The sequence below is a fragment of the Vanessa atalanta genome, chromosome 17 (assembly GCF_905147765.1).
Source record: "Vanessa atalanta chromosome 17, ilVanAtal1.2, whole genome shotgun sequence".
In the NCBI taxonomy this organism is placed as follows: Eukaryota; Metazoa; Arthropoda; class Insecta; order Lepidoptera; family Nymphalidae; genus Vanessa; species Vanessa atalanta.
Window position 1 is genome coordinate 634,961 of NC_061887.1, and position 21,648 is coordinate 656,608.

Consider the following 21,648-nt stretch of genomic DNA (forward strand, 5'->3'; position numbering starts at 1 on the left):
TAGACATTTCTCAAGTACGGAGGTCATCAAATATTTTGATTTTATCACAAGATGCTAATGGCAAAGATGTTTAAAAATCTTAACTGACAGTATAAATCATCTATTAACTTCTAAAGATATAGTGAATAAAAGCAACAATGATATTATCATTAGTGATTGGATATCCTCTTAAAAGTATAGTAAATAAACTAGAGTTTCCGGTTGGATATAGTTGTTTCAATTCTTCAAAAATAATTCGGATCTTCACTGCTGTCAATCGCTTAACAATACCATCTGACACACACGGATTCTAATACATGCCACTTAAAGATATTTTAACGAAAAACACAAGATGAATTACATAATTGTCTTTTTGAATCACTCACAATTCAACGTGTTTAGACCTAAGCAACGCCTTGAATGTTATTTCTTTGTGTTCTTGTTACTAAATCTATTTTGGACGGCTCTGGTTGGCTGGTTTCAGGTTCGACCTTGTTGGAACCATTTAAACCAATGAGCGCCTTCCAGAGCTGTATTGAGGGTAATTCGATAAAAAGATATACTGGTATCGCTACGAGATATGATAGAACCGTACCCACTACCAATAAAGAGATCTGAAACAAAAATTAATAATATTATTTATTGTATACCACAATTATATCAATAAAAAAATTATTATAATTATTTAATATTCATGAAGTGGTGGTCTTGGAATTTAGAAGAAATTCCTTCTAGAAAAATTTAAGGGCTTCAAACTAAGTCAACAAAGAGTCTAGCAAGTTAAGCATATGAAAACTGCGCTGTTAATGGCTGATGAATTATTTTTTCCATGTTTTTATTGTTGTTCATTTAAAATAGATATATATGAGGGTGACAACAATTCAAAAGTAAAAAAACTAAGAACATAATTAAGGGTTCGAATTTAATGGCAAGTTATAGTACGTTTATAAGCAGCGCAAAATTATGGTGTGCATTCATTTTGTATGAATCCAATTGTGAAGAATGTACCATACATTTTCAGATAAATAATACTTTAATTACCATGGAGTAGACGGAGACGTGTCCAATCTGCGTGTTGCAGGCCACAGTCATCCTCATGATGATGAAGTGGACAATGAACACAGCGTAAGTCAAACGACCCACGACTTGGAAACCTCGCCAAGCAAGGATGTCTCTCAGAATAGCTGAAACCGAAAATCATTAATTTAGTAATTTTAACTCCATTGTTTTTATATGTTAATTGCTTACGAATAGGTTCCAATGCTGTTTGACAAATCCTATGAAATCAAACAAGAAAAACACCATTGGAAACAGTTAGTATGGTATGTACCTCTAACATAATTAACACTTTGCTGATAGTTACAATGAATTAAAATAATAACTACAGACTCACATTTGCAATTACTGAGACATCCCAGCAGGAAGACATTGAAACAGAGTGCGATGATCACTCGATCGAGTGAGCTGTAGAGAGCGGCGAGCCACTGGGGGGGAGCGGTCTCTCCCAGAAATACAACACCCGCCAGCGACATCGCACCCGCCACCGACAACGATGCGTGAAACAACAGCTTAAACCACTGGAAATGATAATGGTAGATGTAGTTAGGGAGAAAAGCTTTTTGAATATCGTTTAATCCGATTACGTATTCAAGTCCGTATAAATCAAAACGGTGTTCATAAAGGCGGTTTTACACGCTGAAACATATCTTAGTGAAGTGGGTATATAGGAAAATTGTATTTACGTTACAAAATGGGCCTTTACCAAAGATCAGTCTATGGGTCTTAATTGAGCTTCATTAGTTTATTGTTTCATCTTACAATATTTAGGCTACTTATTTTTTAATCAGACTGATTAATTCGCCACCCGATCGTAAACGATCACTTTGGGCAACCAAAGACATTGCTACTGTAATAAATATAAACCATTCCTTATTTCGATATTATTTCCCTTGTGCTCGCAGATACAATGACACACTCACCCCTCAAACCGGAACACAACATTACCAAGCTTAAATTTAATTATGTATGACGGCAAAGTACTGGAACTTTTTTATAATAAATTTTCAAATTACCTTTGCTTCACTGAGTTTGTAACCGATAGTCTGGTTATGGTAATATATGAAGGCGATGGCTAGGCCAAATAAGTATCCGGAGAGATTCATCCAAACAGGTAAGTACAATATCTTCATTATTCGTGAACCTTTGAACATGCTACTGACGATCCTGAAAACGGCATATAATTTAGTAATCTCCTATGCACATGTGTACCCTGAGGGATAGCCTCAGTCATAATCTGATGGAAGGATCATCCGACACGAAAGGAAAGTGTTCAGGCGATGTGACTTTATGCTTGTCGAGACATGTTCCTGGTAACACTGTTTTTTGTTACGGAGAATTTCTGGCTTGAATACAGAACCTCGAGGTCTGCAGCCTTATGCACTAGACTGACGACATTCGCATTTAAGGCATTGAACGATCTCACAGGAGAAACCTAAACATCTTGAATCGAGAATACTTCTTAAATTACATTCCTTTAAAACCAAGCTGATGCTATATGTTGAAACTACAAATATTGGTGTGAATAAACAAGTGACTTTTGCATCAGTTGATGGTTCAAGTACAGTCAAACTATTGACACTTATTTTATGTTATAGCAAGATAAGCACTAAATTTATTCTATAATATAAGAAAAATACTTTGGTTTTCTTATAGAAAATAAATTGTATACAGATGACCGTGGATTTAATATGAGAAAAAGATCAGCTATGAGATTCTTTACGGTTACTATCGGTACATTAATGTTACGTCGAATTAAATCATGTCACATGACGATTTTACGACGAAAACTGCTTTTTAAGTGTAGACTTAAATCAAATGTATGTAGATAAAAGTCTGTTGCAACAATGTTTTAACTTTTAGTAAATTGATTATCCAGAAAATAAATTTAATTATACTTACTCAGGTGATTGCGCAGTTATAATCGGTGTCAAATTTAAGAAGTAAGCCGTTAAGCCAGTCGCAACAATAGATCCAACAATCAGTACGAACACAACTGGTTTTACCGCGCGTCTGCACTTAACGAAGATGAAAAGCAACAGTAGACCGATTACATGAAGCTGCATGTCCGCCGCCAAGTACCTGAAGTAGTATTACAGTAAATTTAGAGAATAATATACTTAATATTCTTAACATCTACAAATATTGATATTCTTAATTTGTTTATAATTATTTCGTGCCATAACCGCCAAGTCTTCTCCTCGAGAGTGGGGGAGATTTTTGTCCAATTTCGGATAGTTTTATTTACCATAGCCCTTATTATTTTTCTAGAAAATACTTTTTTTCTATAATCGTACGCTTGACCACTGTTAGACCTGATGATGTAGTCTGAGATAGAACACGCTTGCCTAGGAAATGACTATTCCCGTATTGTAATGGTCAGGAAACAACAGGATACTATGACTAAAATATCTCGTATAGGCTATCTAATTATTATTGACTTGACATTAATTGGTTACTGCTACAACCACACTAAGAAATGAACTCACCAGGTGTGTCCCATGCAGAACTTTCCGAGCGGTATGTAGTTGTGTATGTAGAGAGCGTGGTACCACCAGCGCTCGGAGCAGTCATGCGCCTCCCGCTCGATGAGCCACACCCATTGGGGACCCGATCCCAGATGCGGGTACCACGTGATGGTGAACCACAGAGCAAATAATGCTACTGGCGTTAATCTATGTATATTATAAAAATAAAAAATCTTAAATAGTGTAAAAATATATAAGAGATAGGAAACCAATAATGGAATAACTTTTTTTTCTAAATTAATATGAATATTCATCCGATTTTGATGAAACTTTAATGTGGTCGCATGCCCGCGAAGGTTTATGTCACAGTTCCATTGTCAGTTACTCTCAGATAGTACGTTGATGGAATCAGATGATTTTATGTAAAGCTTTCCGGAAAATAGATTCTATGTTACTTTAAATGACCTTATATAACGATTTGCGCACGACAGCAGGCATTTGATAAGTGTGAACGAGCCGGACTCTGAATAGATCAGCACGAAGTATGTCGTGAGGAAGCCGGAGATGGAGAAGAAGACCTGCATCCACAGCGGAGTGTTAAACGCCGCTTTACCGCCCAGTTGTTCAAACATCTGGAAAAAGCAATATTGTCTTTAAATTAAAAGAAATCGACTACGAGAAAAAACTCCTTGAAAAAAAAACGATCTTGTAATCAAGTAAAATCTTCGTTTTATATGCTTCATTTGGATTTAATGGAAAATATCGTGGGCAAATCTGCATGTGTGAATTCACCATCTTCCAGACCAAAACCTTCGAAATTCATTCTTATACCTGCAGTTTGCAAACTGTTACTTCACTAAAGTAGTATAATTACTATAAATGCCATACAATACTAACGTGTTCAATGAATTCTGGATTGTCAATGTACGAAAAGACGAAGATTACAGTAACATGTGTGAAAATAACGCCGATTGTTCCCAAAAATCTGTAACATAAGCCAAACATTAGAAGAACTTATGAAGAAAAGTTAAAATAAAACAAGAAACGAATACTTTTCGTAATATCAATACCTGAGTCCCTCCAAACAAGCGAGGTCTTTTGTGCGATAGTTAGTTTGAGATTCAGACCTGATTCGTTTCAAAATTTGCCAATTTTGTTTCAATGAAAAAGCGAGCAAAAATTTGTTCTCTGAAAATAAATGAATAAAAGATAAAAGAATTAAGTAACTTGTTTCAAAAGTGAAAGTTTCTTATTAGGAGCAAAGAAGTTCCAGTCATTGGACACATAAAGTATTTTAATAGAAAGAAAAATCAAAATTGTGTCATAGTGACGGAAAAGGGAAAGAAAGCGGAAGGTTAGTTCAAAGATTAAACTGAGACAATCGCGCAGATGTGGCACAGTAGTAGAGTATGAAATTATTTGATTTGATAATGGTCATAATTGTAATAGTATTAAGTGAATTATCATTATAATAATTAATTATTATAACAACACTTATAATCCACATAACAGATTTAAGTCAGAACAAAGAAGAAACAGAAATCAATCTAATAATACTTATTGGAGAAAATGACCTTAGATGACTTTATTATATTCTAAGAATATTTTTTACGGTGTCGAAGAATGGAATTCGACAGTTATGTAAAAATTTTAGTTTTTAACAGTATTTGTCAAAATAAATTTATTTTTCATCTGTTCCGCTTTTGGAATATCTGTTTTAAGTATTTTCTGTAAACTTTGTAGGCATATCGGTTATACTGCTCTTTTTTAGAGAAATCTAGTAACGAGTGAGCGGAATGGCATATCAAGATGTCTGTCGTACATATAAATTACGTCATATCATTTTTTACAATAAAAATGAAAATAAAGTCTTTACTAACCACGTATAAAAAATCGTGTAAAGAAAGTGCGTATGCATATAATAATGCCATTTTATGACCCACAACACGAACAATATCCGAAATTATTAAGAATTATATTTTAATTCTTAGTAATGGCTACTTTCAACAACCCTAAGTTTCACTGGCTTGCTTGATTAAAACTAAATGAGTGGTTAATTGACCGTAACTTAAATCATAGTACCGGGCAGCACGTCTAGTACTAAACATATAAGTCAATACGAAATTCTCATAAAGTTACTATCACTGCCAATATAAATAATATAAAATTTCCAACATACCCGCAAATCGTGCACATCGTCCGGCAAAAATGTGTATTCCTGTTGCCAGCGACGTTATAACCAGCAGAGATAAAACTACGATGTTAAAACTTCCCGTAGACGGACTTCTATAAACCGTTGCAGGCGTTTTACAGAAATGCAACGTCAACACCTTCGCCTGAAATTGACAAAAACATACGTGGACTTTATAAACATTTTTTTGGCAAATTGGCCACCTTATGGTAGATGATCACCAACGCCCACAAATTTTGAGTCAAAGTCAATACACTATCAATCTAAGAAGCAAATAATAAACCGAAACATAAATATTCTAAGTGTTGCTGTTTGGCGGTAGAATATGTGATGATTGTAAATAAATAATATGTTTAACAAACTGAAGAAATAAAATAGTAATCCATACCTGCAGACCATACTCCGCCAAGCTATTGTTAAGGCAGCGCTCAGCGGCATCACTCCGAGTGTCCGGACCCTCAACCCCACACTTGCTGATGCACACGCCTCGATGTACCATCGTCCGGTTGTAATGCTTTTGAGTTTTTGAGGAATATGCCTAAAAGAATAAATTTTGTTTTAAGATTGTTTATAGATAAACTTTTGCATGGACAAACATGTTAGTAAGTGTAGATAAAATCTTTAACTTAAATTTTAAAAAATATTACATTTTGTTGACGCTGACGCATAAAACAGTCTCGTATACAAATTTACTAGGATAAAGTGTTGTAATTTGATTAGAATCGCCGCAAAAAAATGATTTAAAAAATGTGTATTTAATCCCGTGAGAAGTTCTACTTCTTCAGTGTAATTAAGATAGATTTTAATTGGTTGCAAATAATTTTAATATTAATAATCTACTTATTTATAATAAAATCATTATTATTGTTATTTGTTAAATTTGTAATAAAAAAAAATTGCAAATAAGAAAAAGTGTAAAATTGAAAATGATTCAATTCGAGTAAGTGCTGTTCAATAAAATCAAATTAATTCGTGAGACGTTTTCACTAGATTTTTACAATAATAATTATTGTAAACTAAAAAAAATTCTTATTATGAAAATAATTTTAAATCAATTAAACTTTTTTTCTCATGACTATCGCTTCCCGCTGTCTGTCTGTCCCTGTGAATGCTTAGATCTTTAAGCAAAAAATAACTTTCGGTTGTGTTATAAAATAATCATATGCTATTTTAACGGCAACTTGTATAGCATGTTTACTTTAATAACATATTCTGACATTTAAAAACGATGTACCACTTAAAAGTAAACCAAGACAAGTACGCAATACCATGTGCTTAGAATCAGGAACTATTCCGTAGAACAAATTCGAAACTCACCGCAGAACACTATTGTGAAATTTCACAAGCTAGTATTCGACATCGACAACATTAATTATGTCATTTAAGTGAATTTAAACACGCCCAAATAAGCGTATTACCGTAAATAGATTGACAACATTTTACGAGTAATGCTAAGTTTAAAGTGCGCTCAAAATTGCTTTGATCGATTGATTTGAACGCGATTATCAATACGTTTCCGTTTGTATGTCGTTTGTTTTCGATTAAGTTTGCAGATAAGAGATATTTTTATTGCCATAAGGCGCAAGCGATTATACAAGTTTAGTAATATTTCATTAAACCATTTCGGAGTTCGTCTCGTAATAATAAATTTATCTTAAATTAAATCTAATACGAAAAACGAAATTTTTATCTGGATATATTTTAAGTCATATGTATAAATAATAGTCAATATTAATCCATACCCCGTTTTTTATATAACGCTAAAGTTCCGAACAAAGAGGTCACATTTCAAAATTGAATAAAAATTAAATGCTTCTATATTGCCATTACAAAAAATTGTTGAGATCTGTAATTGGTATTGATCGATTGCGTTATTATATTTGGTCTTTTTAATTTGGTCAATTAAAAGTTATTGTGTGCGTTGATAATCTAGGGTTAAAAAACGAGAATCTTAACTGATGATTCCCAGTTCAAGCCCGGGCAGGCACTATTGTCTCAAATCACTATTGTCTGTCACAAGTACTTCTTCTTGACTTTCATTTGCTTAATTTGTGTTATATTCGTGCTTTACGGTGACGGAAATTCTGTCACGCGTATCCAATCCTCATAGCAAAAAGGAGATTAGGCTCTAGCTCAGCAATGGGATACTTATAGGGCGACTAGTGCAGTGCTTAACGTACTGGTCCTCTTCGCGTTCAGGCTCCGCTACCACTTACTATCAGGTGAAGTAGAGTCTATACCTACCCGGCTTATAAAAAAAAGGTTGTTACGTTGCGTTGGAAGTTCGTAGTATTGATATTCCCATGCCTCGAATCACGTAACACTTAAGTCATTGTCGGATATGTTTACTGTGCAAGCTTTGCGCAGACACTTGAAAATTTTTCCGATCTCGTCGGATGTATTTGCGCAGACATTTAACAGGAGATCTGCACGGATTCGCCATTGAGCCTGCCTGTCGTAATAAAAAAGCAGTCATGACGGTCAGGGGGACACCGACCCGAGGACGTTGTATGGAATGTTAATAATAATGTGTTAAGTCTAAACTTAAACCAACATCATAACACATGACCTCATTCCTTCAAACAAAGTAATTTAATGGCTATTTAATATTTGCTATGCTGCCTACATATAACATAAGTTACTCCGTCTTCAAATTACATTACAATTTTAGGTAGATTCAATTTAAAAATATCTAATTAGTAATTATATATATTTATTTATTGACTAGTCTTTGTTTAAGTTTATTATAGTTATGGAAGGCATGTTTAAAGCTTAGCGTTATGTTATAAAGTATTAACCTTTCATAATCATTCATCCATCCTATTACCCCTTCTAAGAAGAAAACTGGAATTAAAAAGTTACAACCATCATCACGATGAGGTTCCAATTTCAATAAATTTAGTAAAATACAAATATAATTCTTTTTAAGTATAATATATCAACCTTAATTTTTTTTTTTAGGGCATTTTGTTAGCGGACGAACATATGGGCCACCTGATGGTAAGTGGTCACCACCGCCTATAGACAAAGGCGCTGTAAGAAATATTGACCATTCCTTACATCACCTATGCGCCTCCAACCTTGGGAACTAAGATGTTATGTCCCTTGTGCCTGTGATTACACTGGCTCACTCACCCTTCTAACCGAAACTCAACAATACAGTGTACTGTTATTTGGCGGTAGAATATCTGAAGAGTGGGTGGTACCTACCCAGATGGGCTTGCACAAAGCCCTACCACCAAGTAATTTGTTAAAAAATTAGATTTGTTTGTTAAAATAATTTAATTTGACTAAAAGATACTCTTGCAATTATTTAGAAATAATAATAGTTTTTTTCTCCTTTGTTGCTTCATGGCCTACAGGTCTGGCCCTGTAAACCCTGCAACCGGCATTAAAAATCCTGAGACTACCTCGTTTAAGTAAAATATTCAGTTTTTGATAATAATATAATAACTGACATTGATACTAAATGAAATTGTTAAATTAATCAAAATCAAAATATACTTTATTCAAGTAGGCTATAAAAAATCCTATGTATTATTTAACTAGTTAACCCTGATTTTTGAACTCGGTTATATGTTATTTACCATTAGATATATTGCGACCTCTAACAGCAGTAACTAATCATAATAAGCTGCTTAATTCAAGGTAGATGTTACGAGCCCTTTGAATGCTCATTTTACAGATTGAATCTATATATATATTATATGTAGATATATTTGTGCATCAATTACGTAAAAACTACTGAACGTATCGGTATGAGAATATGACAAATCGACGCTGAAGTGTCCGTTTATAATTATTTTATGTTTTGTTTATCCTTTGTTCATAAATGTTTTTTTTAAAGGTGACTCGTGGGTTTCATATTTTATGCAAATAATGCTAACCTCGAATCTTTTTATGAAATGGATCAGGGAAAGTGTAAACGATTTCACTTTCGAAACTAATTTAACGTTCTCCAGGGACATCTCTCGTGTAATCTCTAAGAGATAAAACGATCAAAACAGATATATGTATATCTTACTTCGATATTAAGATCGGCAAAAAATCGTACGTACAGTAATCACCTTTTTCATATATATAATAATACAAAAGTAAAACTATCAACAAATTCCAATTTAGCTTTAATACATAAAAGAAAAGCTATCCTTAAGAAACCACTTAACTTATCCATTAGTAAAAAGTACGTATAAGATGTACCTAACAAGATTATGGGCTGCTTGTATTCATGTCGAATAAAATGCTCACCAGTTCGCAAGATCAATAAATGTATTGCAAACGTTGCAACAGCCTCTCGACGGATGTTTTAATGTCGACTCTGTTACTTTTACTTAAAAGACATTGTTGAAATCGAAAAACTTTTTGGTGTTTCTTACTGGAAATTCCAAGAATTCAATTTTGTATGGAAGTCAGTTGGCTAAATGTCAAATCATTGAATCCACGAGTTAACGTTACTAACATCAAATCTCCGAGATGCTACTGAGAATATCTTGTTGGTTTTACCCAATAATTTATCCTTAATGGGATTTGCATCCTGGATCTTGAAGAATCTTTGAAGCTAGCCGTTACAACAAGGATGCAGTCATAAGTTTAACCGATTCCAAAAAAAGTAGGTCATTAATTCCATTGAGTTTATTTTGTGTTACCTCAGTACTCCGTCGCTTTTAAACCTATTTGGAATTTTTTTTTTTGAATTAAGTGGAAGTGTTCAATCCCGTTTCAATTTGAAGGATAAAATACCTCCCAGAAGGGTGAAAAAATATTATAATTTATTTTAAGAGTAATAATAAATACTCTTTTAGATCAATAGATTTGAAGTCAGTTTTTTTAATTAAAATTTTACATGTATTTATGTATTTGTTACATTTATAACTATTTTTAAAAAAGCATGAAAGTGCGGTTTTTTCCTTTCTAAATCTAGCGTATCTTTAAACCCGTTTATGTATATTGCAAGCATGTTACTGTCCTTGACCCACTTGCACTGAGTTCAAATTTTTTGCACAGTCAATACTGCGACAATCTCTTAGTCTAACAAATACTTTTAAATTTCGAATCACGGGCTCCACCTTCTTGAATAAAACGAGAGTAAGCCATGACCATATATCACGATTATAAAAAAGATAAACACGATTAATAATCTGTATGTATATTATGACATTTCGGTTTCAAGATGTTTGAATGAATGATTTCGGACGACATGGCGAAATAATTTTTGCTCTCTCGTCAAATAAAGCCCAAAAAAAAGAATGAACGATTTCAAACGAGAATAAATAAATAAACGTTCGTTTAAAACTGAATCTATCGGGTATACGAGGTATTTAGACTACACAAATTAGCGTTGTATAGTTAGTGAAGGTTACACACGATTAACAATATTCTGCCATCAGCTAGGACAAAAAAATAGAATAAGACCTGTCTAAAGGATTTTTTTTAATAGATATGAGGCATTCAAACTCATTAATGGAATCATTCAAGTATGTGTATAATCTCCTCATAGTGTCCGCTATTAGAGACATTTTATTTATTTATACAAATATAGATGTTAATTGTTTTTATGTCTATTTACTTTGTATTTAACATTAACAGTTACACGACGACTCATAAGTGGTTTATTGAGGTCAATTTTAAAACATATTGAGTTCGATAGATTACTTATTTAGAAGGGTTTTCTATTATTTACAAGGGTACATCGGCTACTTGATGGTTGGTGATGATGGCCAAAAATATTAACTATTCCTTACAGTATCGCTTTATGGCTGTCTTTACACTGGCTCACTAATCCTTTCCGACCATAACAATACTAAGTATTGCTGTTTAGGGGCAGTAATTTGTTTCGGTGGTACCTACCTAGACTTCCTTGTACAAAGGTCTAGCAAGTGAACCTGGAGGAATAGCTACTAAGACAATAAAATGCAATGAATTACCTTTATATAGTCAAATAACGGTGAGGGGCTGGACGATACCAAAACTGCGTCCACAATGCAGTACACATCCTTCGGCCGCTGACATTGCGACCACTCGTCCAAGTGGAATAGTGGCGGCAGATCAAGATACGTTGTCTCTGTGAACGATTGAAAATGATATTAATTTCAAAGGCTTGGCTATGTTTTTATTTGTGATTAAAAAAAAGGCAACATGGTTATGGATATTGTTGCATCAAAAACTGTATATTCATTTTCAGGCAAACGAAATCGTGCAGGGAGCTTGCTTTTAAATAAAATTATGTACTCTATTCCAACCATAACAGGAAAAGAGCCACATAAACATCATTTGACAACAAATTGACGCGATATCATTGGCCGAGAGCTTGATTAATCTATGATATTCACTATGGGTTTGCGAAAAAATGGCGTTTTAAACGTCAACGAAACTGTTATCGGTATTTTGGAAGTAAAATCAAAGTGGAAATAAATAGTTAAGTGTTATAGTGTTGTATTATAAATAATGATATATTAATCATAAACCTTTAGTACTGCACATCAAGCTGATTTATTAGCAAGTCGAATGAAATACGTTAACCTAAGGTTTGTTTATCTTTTTTCCTACTTCCATTGGAATAGGCTATATGTGACGCAGTTAATTAGTTTATTTATCCTTTTAATTAACAAACTAGCCATTTTACTAAACGACGCCGTTCAACCAGTGACCTACATGGAAAAATCAGGTTTTAATAAAATAACTCTTTATTTCCCGCTATTACTTGTTTTTTAATAAACATTAAATACTATTCCAATTATAAATTATCTTTCAACTAAACAATTATCGAACTGCCTACCGAATTCCCGTTAATTGTCCAAACTTTTTTTATTTACAGGATAAAACTAGTTACACATTGAATAGAATTTAAAGTAAAATTTTACAGAAACATTAATTAATTATTAAAATAATTGTAGTAGGTAATTGTTGTTATTCGATTGGTAAGCTTCACAAGTGCTATTAAGTTTTATTTCATACGAGCTAATGTCGGGCGTTCATTGCAATGTAGATACATTTTGTAAACAATCGCGTAGGGTGACGCGCGCGCCAAATATTAACACTGGTGTAACGCCATGTACAGGCTTAATCACGATACTGTCCTTCACCATTGAGCGCGAAATTAATTATAAACACAAACTTAAATATAAACTTCAAATTTAAATGTTGCTTGCCCGAAATTGTACTCGGTATCATTGATTAAGATTCACGTCTTGACATCAGTATGTCAAGTAATATAATTAGATATTAATCTAGTCTATTTGCGTTGTCATATTTATTACTACATTATGTATATGTATATTTCCAGCTCAATAGCTTGGTGGAACTTTAAAACTTTTTTCACAACAATTCAGTTCCGACATTTGACTTAACTCAAGTTAAAATAAACATTGTAATTAGAGTATTTTTATAAGTCCATATATAAAATACATGTGTAAATTGCTAAGATTAATAGCAAACGTTCATAATTATTTATACGATATATATGTAATAGATGAATTAAAAGTCAAGGATATAAAACAAATAAATAAAAATATTAATTAATTTATGAAAAGTTTATAAGCCTTAATACATATGTATATGTCAACGTTGTTACGAAAACCTGTTATGTAAACTAAATATATAACAGGTGTATTTATCAACTATTATTATTATTCAGCATAAAAAATACTCTGTTCACGAGGCTTTTTACTTTGCGAATTGCCTACTTGAAACTAAAAGTAATTTGTATTTAGATTCTAGTGTATTCAATCAAATGAAACAAGTACAATTTGAGAGCCGAGATGGCCCAGTGGTTAGAACGCGTGCATCTTAACCGATAATTGCGGGTTCAAACCCAGGCAAGCACCACTGAATTTTGATGTACTTAATTTGTGTTTATAATTCATCTCGTGTTCGGCGGTGAAAAAACATCGTGAGGAAACTTGCATGTGTCTAATTTCAACGAAATTCTACCATAAGTGTATCCACCGACCCGCATTGGAGCAGCGTTGTAGAATATGCGCCAAACCTTCTCAAAAGGAGAGGAGGCCTTAGCCTAGCAGTGGGAAATTTACAGGCTGTTAATGAATGAAAAAAAAGAAGTACATTTTAAATATTGTACATAAAATAAACGCATTGCGGTGATTTATTGAAAACAATCACTATGTGATTTCATTTAAAGCTGTTCTTTGAGTAATATCCGAAAGTTGTACAAGCTATCTTTGTCAAACATTTTAATAAAAACCTAAATATTGTTTATTAATGAATACCATGCGCGTCAAATATGATTTAAGTCTGTGCCTTGGTAGGTAGAGGTAAAATATTCCTGCACTCTCAATCAAATCGTTTGGAAATAAACTATTATTTGTTTTTGGGTTAAAAAGCGAGCCACGGTGCAGGATCATACTAGTATGAAGTCAACGGATACATTAAGAACCAGTTCACCGTGAACTTCTAAAATAACCTATACGTATGAGACCTACAAAATTTTCCATAAAGACTTTTTTGATATATTTTATAACTTTAAAGGGCAACTGGCGTCATGTGAAGCGACCGAGGTTTTTATATGTTATTAATATTTATCTCTTTACCATATATTTATGTCAGGTTGTCATAAACTAAGCCTAGTAAGGTTACGGTTCAAAGGCATGCACCGAGAAACGTGAATACCGAAATGAATTTGGGAAGTGACAAGACGACAAAACGAATGCCCTTTGCTATTGTGAAAACGGTTATAGACAGCCGAGCGTTGGACGAAATGTCGACTTATCAGACTGAGTTTAGCGGATCATTCTACGTTTTTTAAACCATACACGAGTATAGTCTACTCTAGTCTTAGAACTAAATAAGATAAACAAACCTAGATTTACGTAAACCAAACCATTTGCTAACAGCTCTAGCTCCGTTGACGTTCACGATCGTTACGCCATTTTTTCATAAATCCATAATGATTATCATAGATCAGTCAAGCTCTCGATCAATGATATTGCGTCAATTCGATGTCAAATGTTCATTATTTGTTTGTATTATTTTGTGGTTGGTACAGACTATAGGTACTAACATGTTCCTCGTTGACTTCGTGTTAAAATATAGTTTAAATCACGTGTATTTGAAGTTAGTACGGTTTCTTTAAGATCTATTAATAACCCCCTGATAACAAGAAAGTTTATCCTAACGTTCTTCTTATGAACATTGCATACTCAATACACGTTTCTCAAATTTTCATCCAACCAGGTCATCCTGACGTTATCCTTCACGACTGATTCCCAGGAGCAGTATAAACATAACTATACCTCAGTGGTTCTTGCCGGGACTTAATATTTTAACGGTAAAAAACTAGTCTATATATTGTAATTTACCTTATTGTTGTATTTAAATAAAGTTGATTCGTAATAAGGTCGCCGGCTCTACTTTATGCAAGTGGGTCAAACAATTTTAAATAATAACAAGTCACCGATAATTATTTTTCGTTGGCCTTTTACACCGTACTAACATCATACTAGTACATAATTACGCACAGCGATCGACACATTCTAAATCTACAATTAATGTAAAATGTTGACGATAACAAATTTCAAATTGAAATAAAATGTCTGTCAATATATTTTATTTAGGTCTATGGGTTTAATCATTCTGCGTAGGTACCTATTAATCCATATTAGAGCACAATAGCGTGTTTGAAAATACATCCCCTACGGGATTAAAATTGGGGTTAAAGTTTGCATGGAAGTTTGCATGTCATTTTAGAAATACTTGGTGGTAGGGCTTTGTGCAAGCCCTTCTGGGTAGGTACCACCCACTCATCAGATATTCTACCGCCAAATAACAGTATGGGTGAGTGAACCAGTGTAATCACAGGCACAAGGGACATAACATCTTAGTTCCCAAGGTTGGTGGCGCATAGGTGATGTAAGTAATAGTTAATATTGCTTACAGCGCCTTGTCTATGGGCGGTGGTGACCACTTACCATCAGGTGGCCCATATGCTCGTCCGCCAACCAATGCCATAAAGAAAATATAGGAGTCGGTGTTTAATAATGGGTTGTATAGTGGGCGATTTTGAAAATTCATCACTTTAGAGAGTAAAATTGGGATTGTATCTAAGTTTGCCATTTTTCAATGTTATGAATATGATAATCGGGTTTTAGGCTTCTATAGGTACGCACGAACAAAGACAGCACTAACGACATTTTTTAAAAATTACTCGTTTTATTAAGTAAATAAAGTAAGGTTAAATAAGTAAGTATTTGTGAGGATTTAACCAACATTTCTTTTTATGCAATAGGTGGCAAACGAACTTTAGACTCATCTGATGGAACGTGACTACCACTGCCCATCATAGACACAACACCGGGGTGCTTGTAGATGCGATGCCGGCCCTTAAGGAATTTGTAGGCTTTTTCCATGAAGGTTCCTAAGTCGGAAATACCACCGACAAATATGTAATATCATATTTATATATATTTAAAAAATATAGCTATATAAAATCGGTTTAAAGAATTTATTCTCAAAAAGACAGATTTACTTACATGAGAACAGTATGATAAACGTAACATTAAAAATATTCGCCTTATAGATACTTAGTTAACGGAATAGAATATATTTTAATCGCTACAAAAGTGGGTATTCTCTAAAATATATTTTGAGAGTTGATACTGAAACCCGTTAACTGAGTTTACATTTTTTATATAAAATGGTAGTTTGATCCTAACGACTTTTGTTATGAACTTTTGTAAGCATGACTTTGATTTAGTCTCCACACAATCATATCTAGACTAAAAATTTAAATATCAATTCTTTCAAGTTTTGAAACTAATTATCACTATATTTCTAAGCTGATTGCAAATATCTTTTTTGCTTAACGATGAAGAAACTTTTTTCGTAATCGTTTAATAAATTCATAAATTGATTTAAATATTTCCAAGTTTCAAATAAATAATTTTAAGTTTTATTTAATATAAGTCTAAACTTTGGAGCATTAGCATTTGCGATTGAGTTATTAAGAACCCCCGACTTTTCCCGCGTGAATTTATAAGACTTTAAAGTACACAAACCTTCATCAATATTTTACCTTCTCGAGGAGTGAAATTAAAAAAAATATAAGCCATGTACCTATGTATCATTTCTCGGAACTCTATCAATGTACTAAATTTTATCTAAATCCGTTAAAATTTAAAAGGTAACAGACAGAGTTACCTACGCATTTATAATATTAATAGAAACTTAATTGAAAGCAGTTAGCTTAAATAACTTAAGCAATGTGAAATTATTGCAGATTTGCTAGAATCCTTTATCGTCTTAAAAGCTTAGTCTAGATTTTATGAATAGCCTAAATTATAATTACAATATAGATTATATTATAAATAGCCTAGATTATTAACTGTCTTATTCCACATCCATTATAAAGATAAGTAAGAAATATATATTTTTGTAACAAAATATTTGACAAAGGTCAGAAAACTTTATGCCCAAAATCTTGCTCTGAGTGAGAGATTTGAGAAGTGAAAAAAATCCTCAAAGCTCCTAAGACCGTCAAGTACATCTTTCTCATATATATTTACGCCTCAGAGTATTTTTATATTGTAAAAGACCTACCGTTTAGCATCATGGGGTCACTGAAGCACCCCGGCCATAGGGTGGTTACCACGAAACATATTGACAGTAATGTCTTAGGGCACTTCATAGCGGCAACACTTGCACTTGTTATCTATTTTTAACTAGTCTGAGTATCTAAAAATAACATAAAATACATTTTTAATAAAAACACATTTTTATATTAATGAACCAAAACGAAATTTAAAATTTACAAATAATCAAAACAAAAAATATTCCTTATATATGTTTACCTATATATTTTTTTTAAATATACTACCAAAGGATTTTTAATTAATTAGATTATATATCGTAATCCGCAACCGGTGCGCACGCGCAAGATAAAGCAAACTGAACTTAACACGATCAACGGTCATTACGAAAGCATTGCTCAAGCTCCGCAGGCCTCGTCCTTCATATATTACGTCAAGTTAACAAATACCCATATCGGTCAAGTTTGTATAGTAATAGTAGTTACGATACGATTTTAATTAACTAGTTCTTCGTAGTATTCGCGTGAATGCAACAGAGCCAATCGTAGCCAGCCAAGCAGTCTCTAGTCAATTAAGGATTCAGTGCCGTGAAATGAAACACCAATTTTGATCTTATGTAACAGGTGGCATACGGACAAATGCGCAACCTGATAAGAATTTTAAGCAATATTAATCATTCCTTACATCGCCAATGCACCACCAACCTTGGGAACTTAGAAGCTCCCTTGTGCCTGTAGTTACACTGGCTGATTCACCCTTCCACTCTAAATATTAAGTATTGTTGTTTAACGGAAGAATATATGATGATCTATCTATCTAGCTATCTAGGCGGGCTAGCACAAAGCCCTACCTAATAAATGAGAAATTTGAGTTTGAACTTGAGGGACAAGAGAATCAGGTACGAAATATTTCTCAAATTGTACCTGTTTACTGTAGTAGTATAAGATTTTTGAAATTAATTAAAAATAAATGATAATTTCAAAAAAACTACTGAAAGTAGACTTTGATTTGAATTTATAATATTAAGATGTTTCTCCTAATTCCAAATACTAATGACGAGAACGCAAAGCAATATATTATATCAAGTTTAAAGAAAAACCGGCACATGATTATGATGACTTATAGAACCAATAAGGCCATAGCTATTAATGACGTAACTGAATATTTGAGAACCATTGCAATATTGTATGAGTAAATACAGTTTCGAAAGACATTCATCGTTCATTTTTATAGCGAATTAAGTATGATATTTTTTATTTTACTGTGTATTGTTCGACAACTGGTCTTGAAGGCAAGGGTTTGACTTTATGAATCGGCAAAATTGGTAAAAATATCTGCGGAATTTTATTATAGAAACGAATCCTTTGCAACAAGAATTTGGAGATAAAATATTGTATTGGATTGACTGATTGGATATATTGCTCTATTTAAATAAAAAATAACTAACCAATTTCCTGGAATCGTTACAAAAAGCTGACTTACTACTAACAGATATACATGAGGGTGGTACTACTGTGTTATTATAACAATTAAGTTTAAAGTCTTGCTTAAATATTTATTTACTATATACTAATTATTATAACCAAATTTCTCGCATAGAGACTCATATATACCCATGTAATCATGTACGTGTTCATATACTTATGTATACTATACAAAGACTATATACCATATAACACAACGTTTGCAACAGGCAAGCGTACTATTTCTATATGATTTTCATTTGATTAAGTTCGTTCAGTAAACAAGAGAGTGAAACATGAACAATTTGTTTTTTTTATTTTTAATTAAAGGTACCCATGCACAAATTTAACAAACGCGATTTGTTTTTGGAACGAAGTTCTCGTGCGCGGCTACGGCAGAGTGAATTGGCATAAAACGTTCTGTTGAAGGGGTTCAAGCGATCTCTTCACCTCCTTTCTCTCTGTCTCTTTCTATTATATAAGAGTTGATAGAATATTATTTAAACGTATTTTTATTATTGTTTTAATCAACTCAAGATTTTTAATTTAATAACAGTTTTGACAAACGTTTTTAATTTATTTTATCGTTTCTGTTACTCAATACATAATATATAGCAAAACCAACTTCGTTCCAACCGGTTGTCTCCCTTTTTTTATAGTTAAAATACATATTATAAAACATACTTTTCATCTTGAAAGGAAACTTAGACTATGTAATAATATTATACTAAATCCTCTTCCCGGTATATTTTTTCTTCCCGGTATTAAACATTTAATATTTGTTCGAATGCTTTCCTAAAAAAATGTACTGATATTTGAATAATAAATATACAAGGGTCTCGATACTTACATTACAGTACACACCTGTCCATGGCTTCCTACCTTGGCTAGGATATTTAAAAAAAAGTCATATTAACGATATAATCGATATTTTATTTGCATTATTAATCCTTCATTTCAATTAACTATGTACAGACGCTCGTTAAAAGTACAGTCGTAATAAAAATAGTCATCTTTTCGACAACACCAAACATTGCTCTTAATAAACCAAACTAACAAATTCAATACATTATCGCTTAAAGCCGAAAACGTATTATTTCGAAAAAAAAAAAACAAATTTAAGTTTTCTACAAAAAAAAATACGAAAATAGTGTTGCCATATACCATATTTAATTATAAATAGTGTATGGCATTTCATTTATATATTTTTAAATATCATAATTAATACTGTGTTTTATATAAAAACAATATTCTATATTATCCGTTCATAGCAAAACCCGTCTATTAATTTATTTTTATGTTTAACGACATTTAATGTTCGACAATAAGCACAAAAGAGGTTTTACACAACGAAATAATACGTTTCGACGACTTTTAATATACAAACTAAATCACTAAAATTAAACAGAAATAAAAAGTTTATACAATTTTAGAAACAGAAATTAATAAGAATCTAATAACCACGAATACCACGATATATTAATTTCATTGCAACGAGTTTTTAAGAATGGCAACATACAAAAATATATATATAAAAGAATTAAAGGAACGTTTACAATGAATTCAATGGCGATATGATAAAACTTAGGTATAATTTTGTCTAAAAAAACGGCTTTGTTTATAAAAGTTCTTTCGCGGTTGTTTAGTGGAACACTGCTTTCTCTCTTTCTTTCGTCATAAAGTTACATTCCGATAGAAGAGGACAACATTTTTATATTAATCACCCCTCAAACAATATTTAAAAATAAAGCCTAGAAGTTGGCTTAAACATATAAGCAAATATTGGTGTCAATTCCGACGATACAATAATAAAGTAATTGGACAATATTAAAAAAATACTGCTGTCCCTTTCTGGTGTGCAGAGTAAATAAGGATAGCACGTTTTTTTAATATTATCAAAATATTTTACAGCAAACACTATTATTTCGGTTATCGAATTCGATTTGCACCTGATCGGTAAGTGTATTACAATTGTATTAATTTGGCTTTAATCTAAACGGTGATTGGTCGGTGGCATCATGACGTGATAGGTGACCAATGAGCGTTTAGATTACATCTAAACTAATTAAACGGACTTTTACCAGCGATTTGGAAACTGCATTTTTAAGGATTATGTGATTTATTACTCAAAAATACTTTTAACCATATATATTTTTTAATAATTTATATAAATAAAATTCATTTATTTACTACATTGCTTCTTTTCTTACACAATAAATAGCCTGCTCGACTTCAATAACTGAATATAAATTTAAAAAAAAAAAAAAATACATTTTTTTTTATTTATATGTTTGAATAGAAATTTCAAAATGTTGCTACAATATATTCCTTTGAAATTAACAATGTGTATTTGTATGAACCAATGAAAATAGTAGAAATTTTAAACAAAACCATACCTTAACCGATAACAGAAAAGGACAGTTTGATAGAAAGATAATTTCGAAAGAATAAAGTTGATAGAATATAGTTGTTAGAGAGGGATGCATATATATATCTCAACTCATCCAACACATGCATTAGACGTTTCGTTTTCGGTATTACTTATAAGCGTTGTTTAGCAAATATTTATTCAAACAAGAATATCACTTTCCTTCCTAATTAATTTTACATCAGAAAGAAGAAGACAAAACATGTATTGCTAAACACTCCTAAACAACACTTGTCTAAAGCAGTGTATCACTCTATATGACATTAATAAATAAATTGACATTTCACTCAAATTCGCGTTCTCAAAGAAAATCTATTAAAAATAAAAATTACACCGTTAATTCTCCACAAAATTATTCAAAGTATAAATGGAAATATTTTAACATATCTGTTCAAATTTCATAGTATCAATATGTGATATAATTTTCCGTTGTGTAAATCAAAAACATATGCATTGAATATTGTATTACAACGAATACAAAACATATATATATATATATATATATAATTAATGATAAATAAAA

At 32.2% G+C, this 21,648-nt stretch overlaps 1 protein-coding gene across 1 annotated transcript; it reads right to left on the reverse strand.

Moving 5' to 3' along the window:
• On the reverse strand, positions 1-17,582 carry LOC125070494 (nose resistant to fluoxetine protein 6-like). The gene is made up of 14 exons (XM_047680385.1): positions 17,496-17,582; positions 17,245-17,379; positions 11,619-11,755; positions 6,083-6,232; positions 5,683-5,839; positions 4,574-4,691; positions 4,401-4,488; positions 3,969-4,135; positions 3,525-3,710; positions 2,938-3,117; positions 2,052-2,202; positions 1,373-1,556; positions 1,021-1,163; positions 1-593 (listed from the first exon to the last, which is right to left on the reverse strand). The coding sequence occupies exons 2-14, from the start codon at positions 17,330-17,332 to the stop codon at positions 384-386; spliced, it is 1,959 nt and encodes a 652-aa protein (XP_047536341.1). The 5' UTR covers positions 17,333-17,379; positions 17,496-17,582; the 3' UTR covers positions 1-383.
• Positions 17,583-21,648: the final 4,066 nt, after the last annotated feature.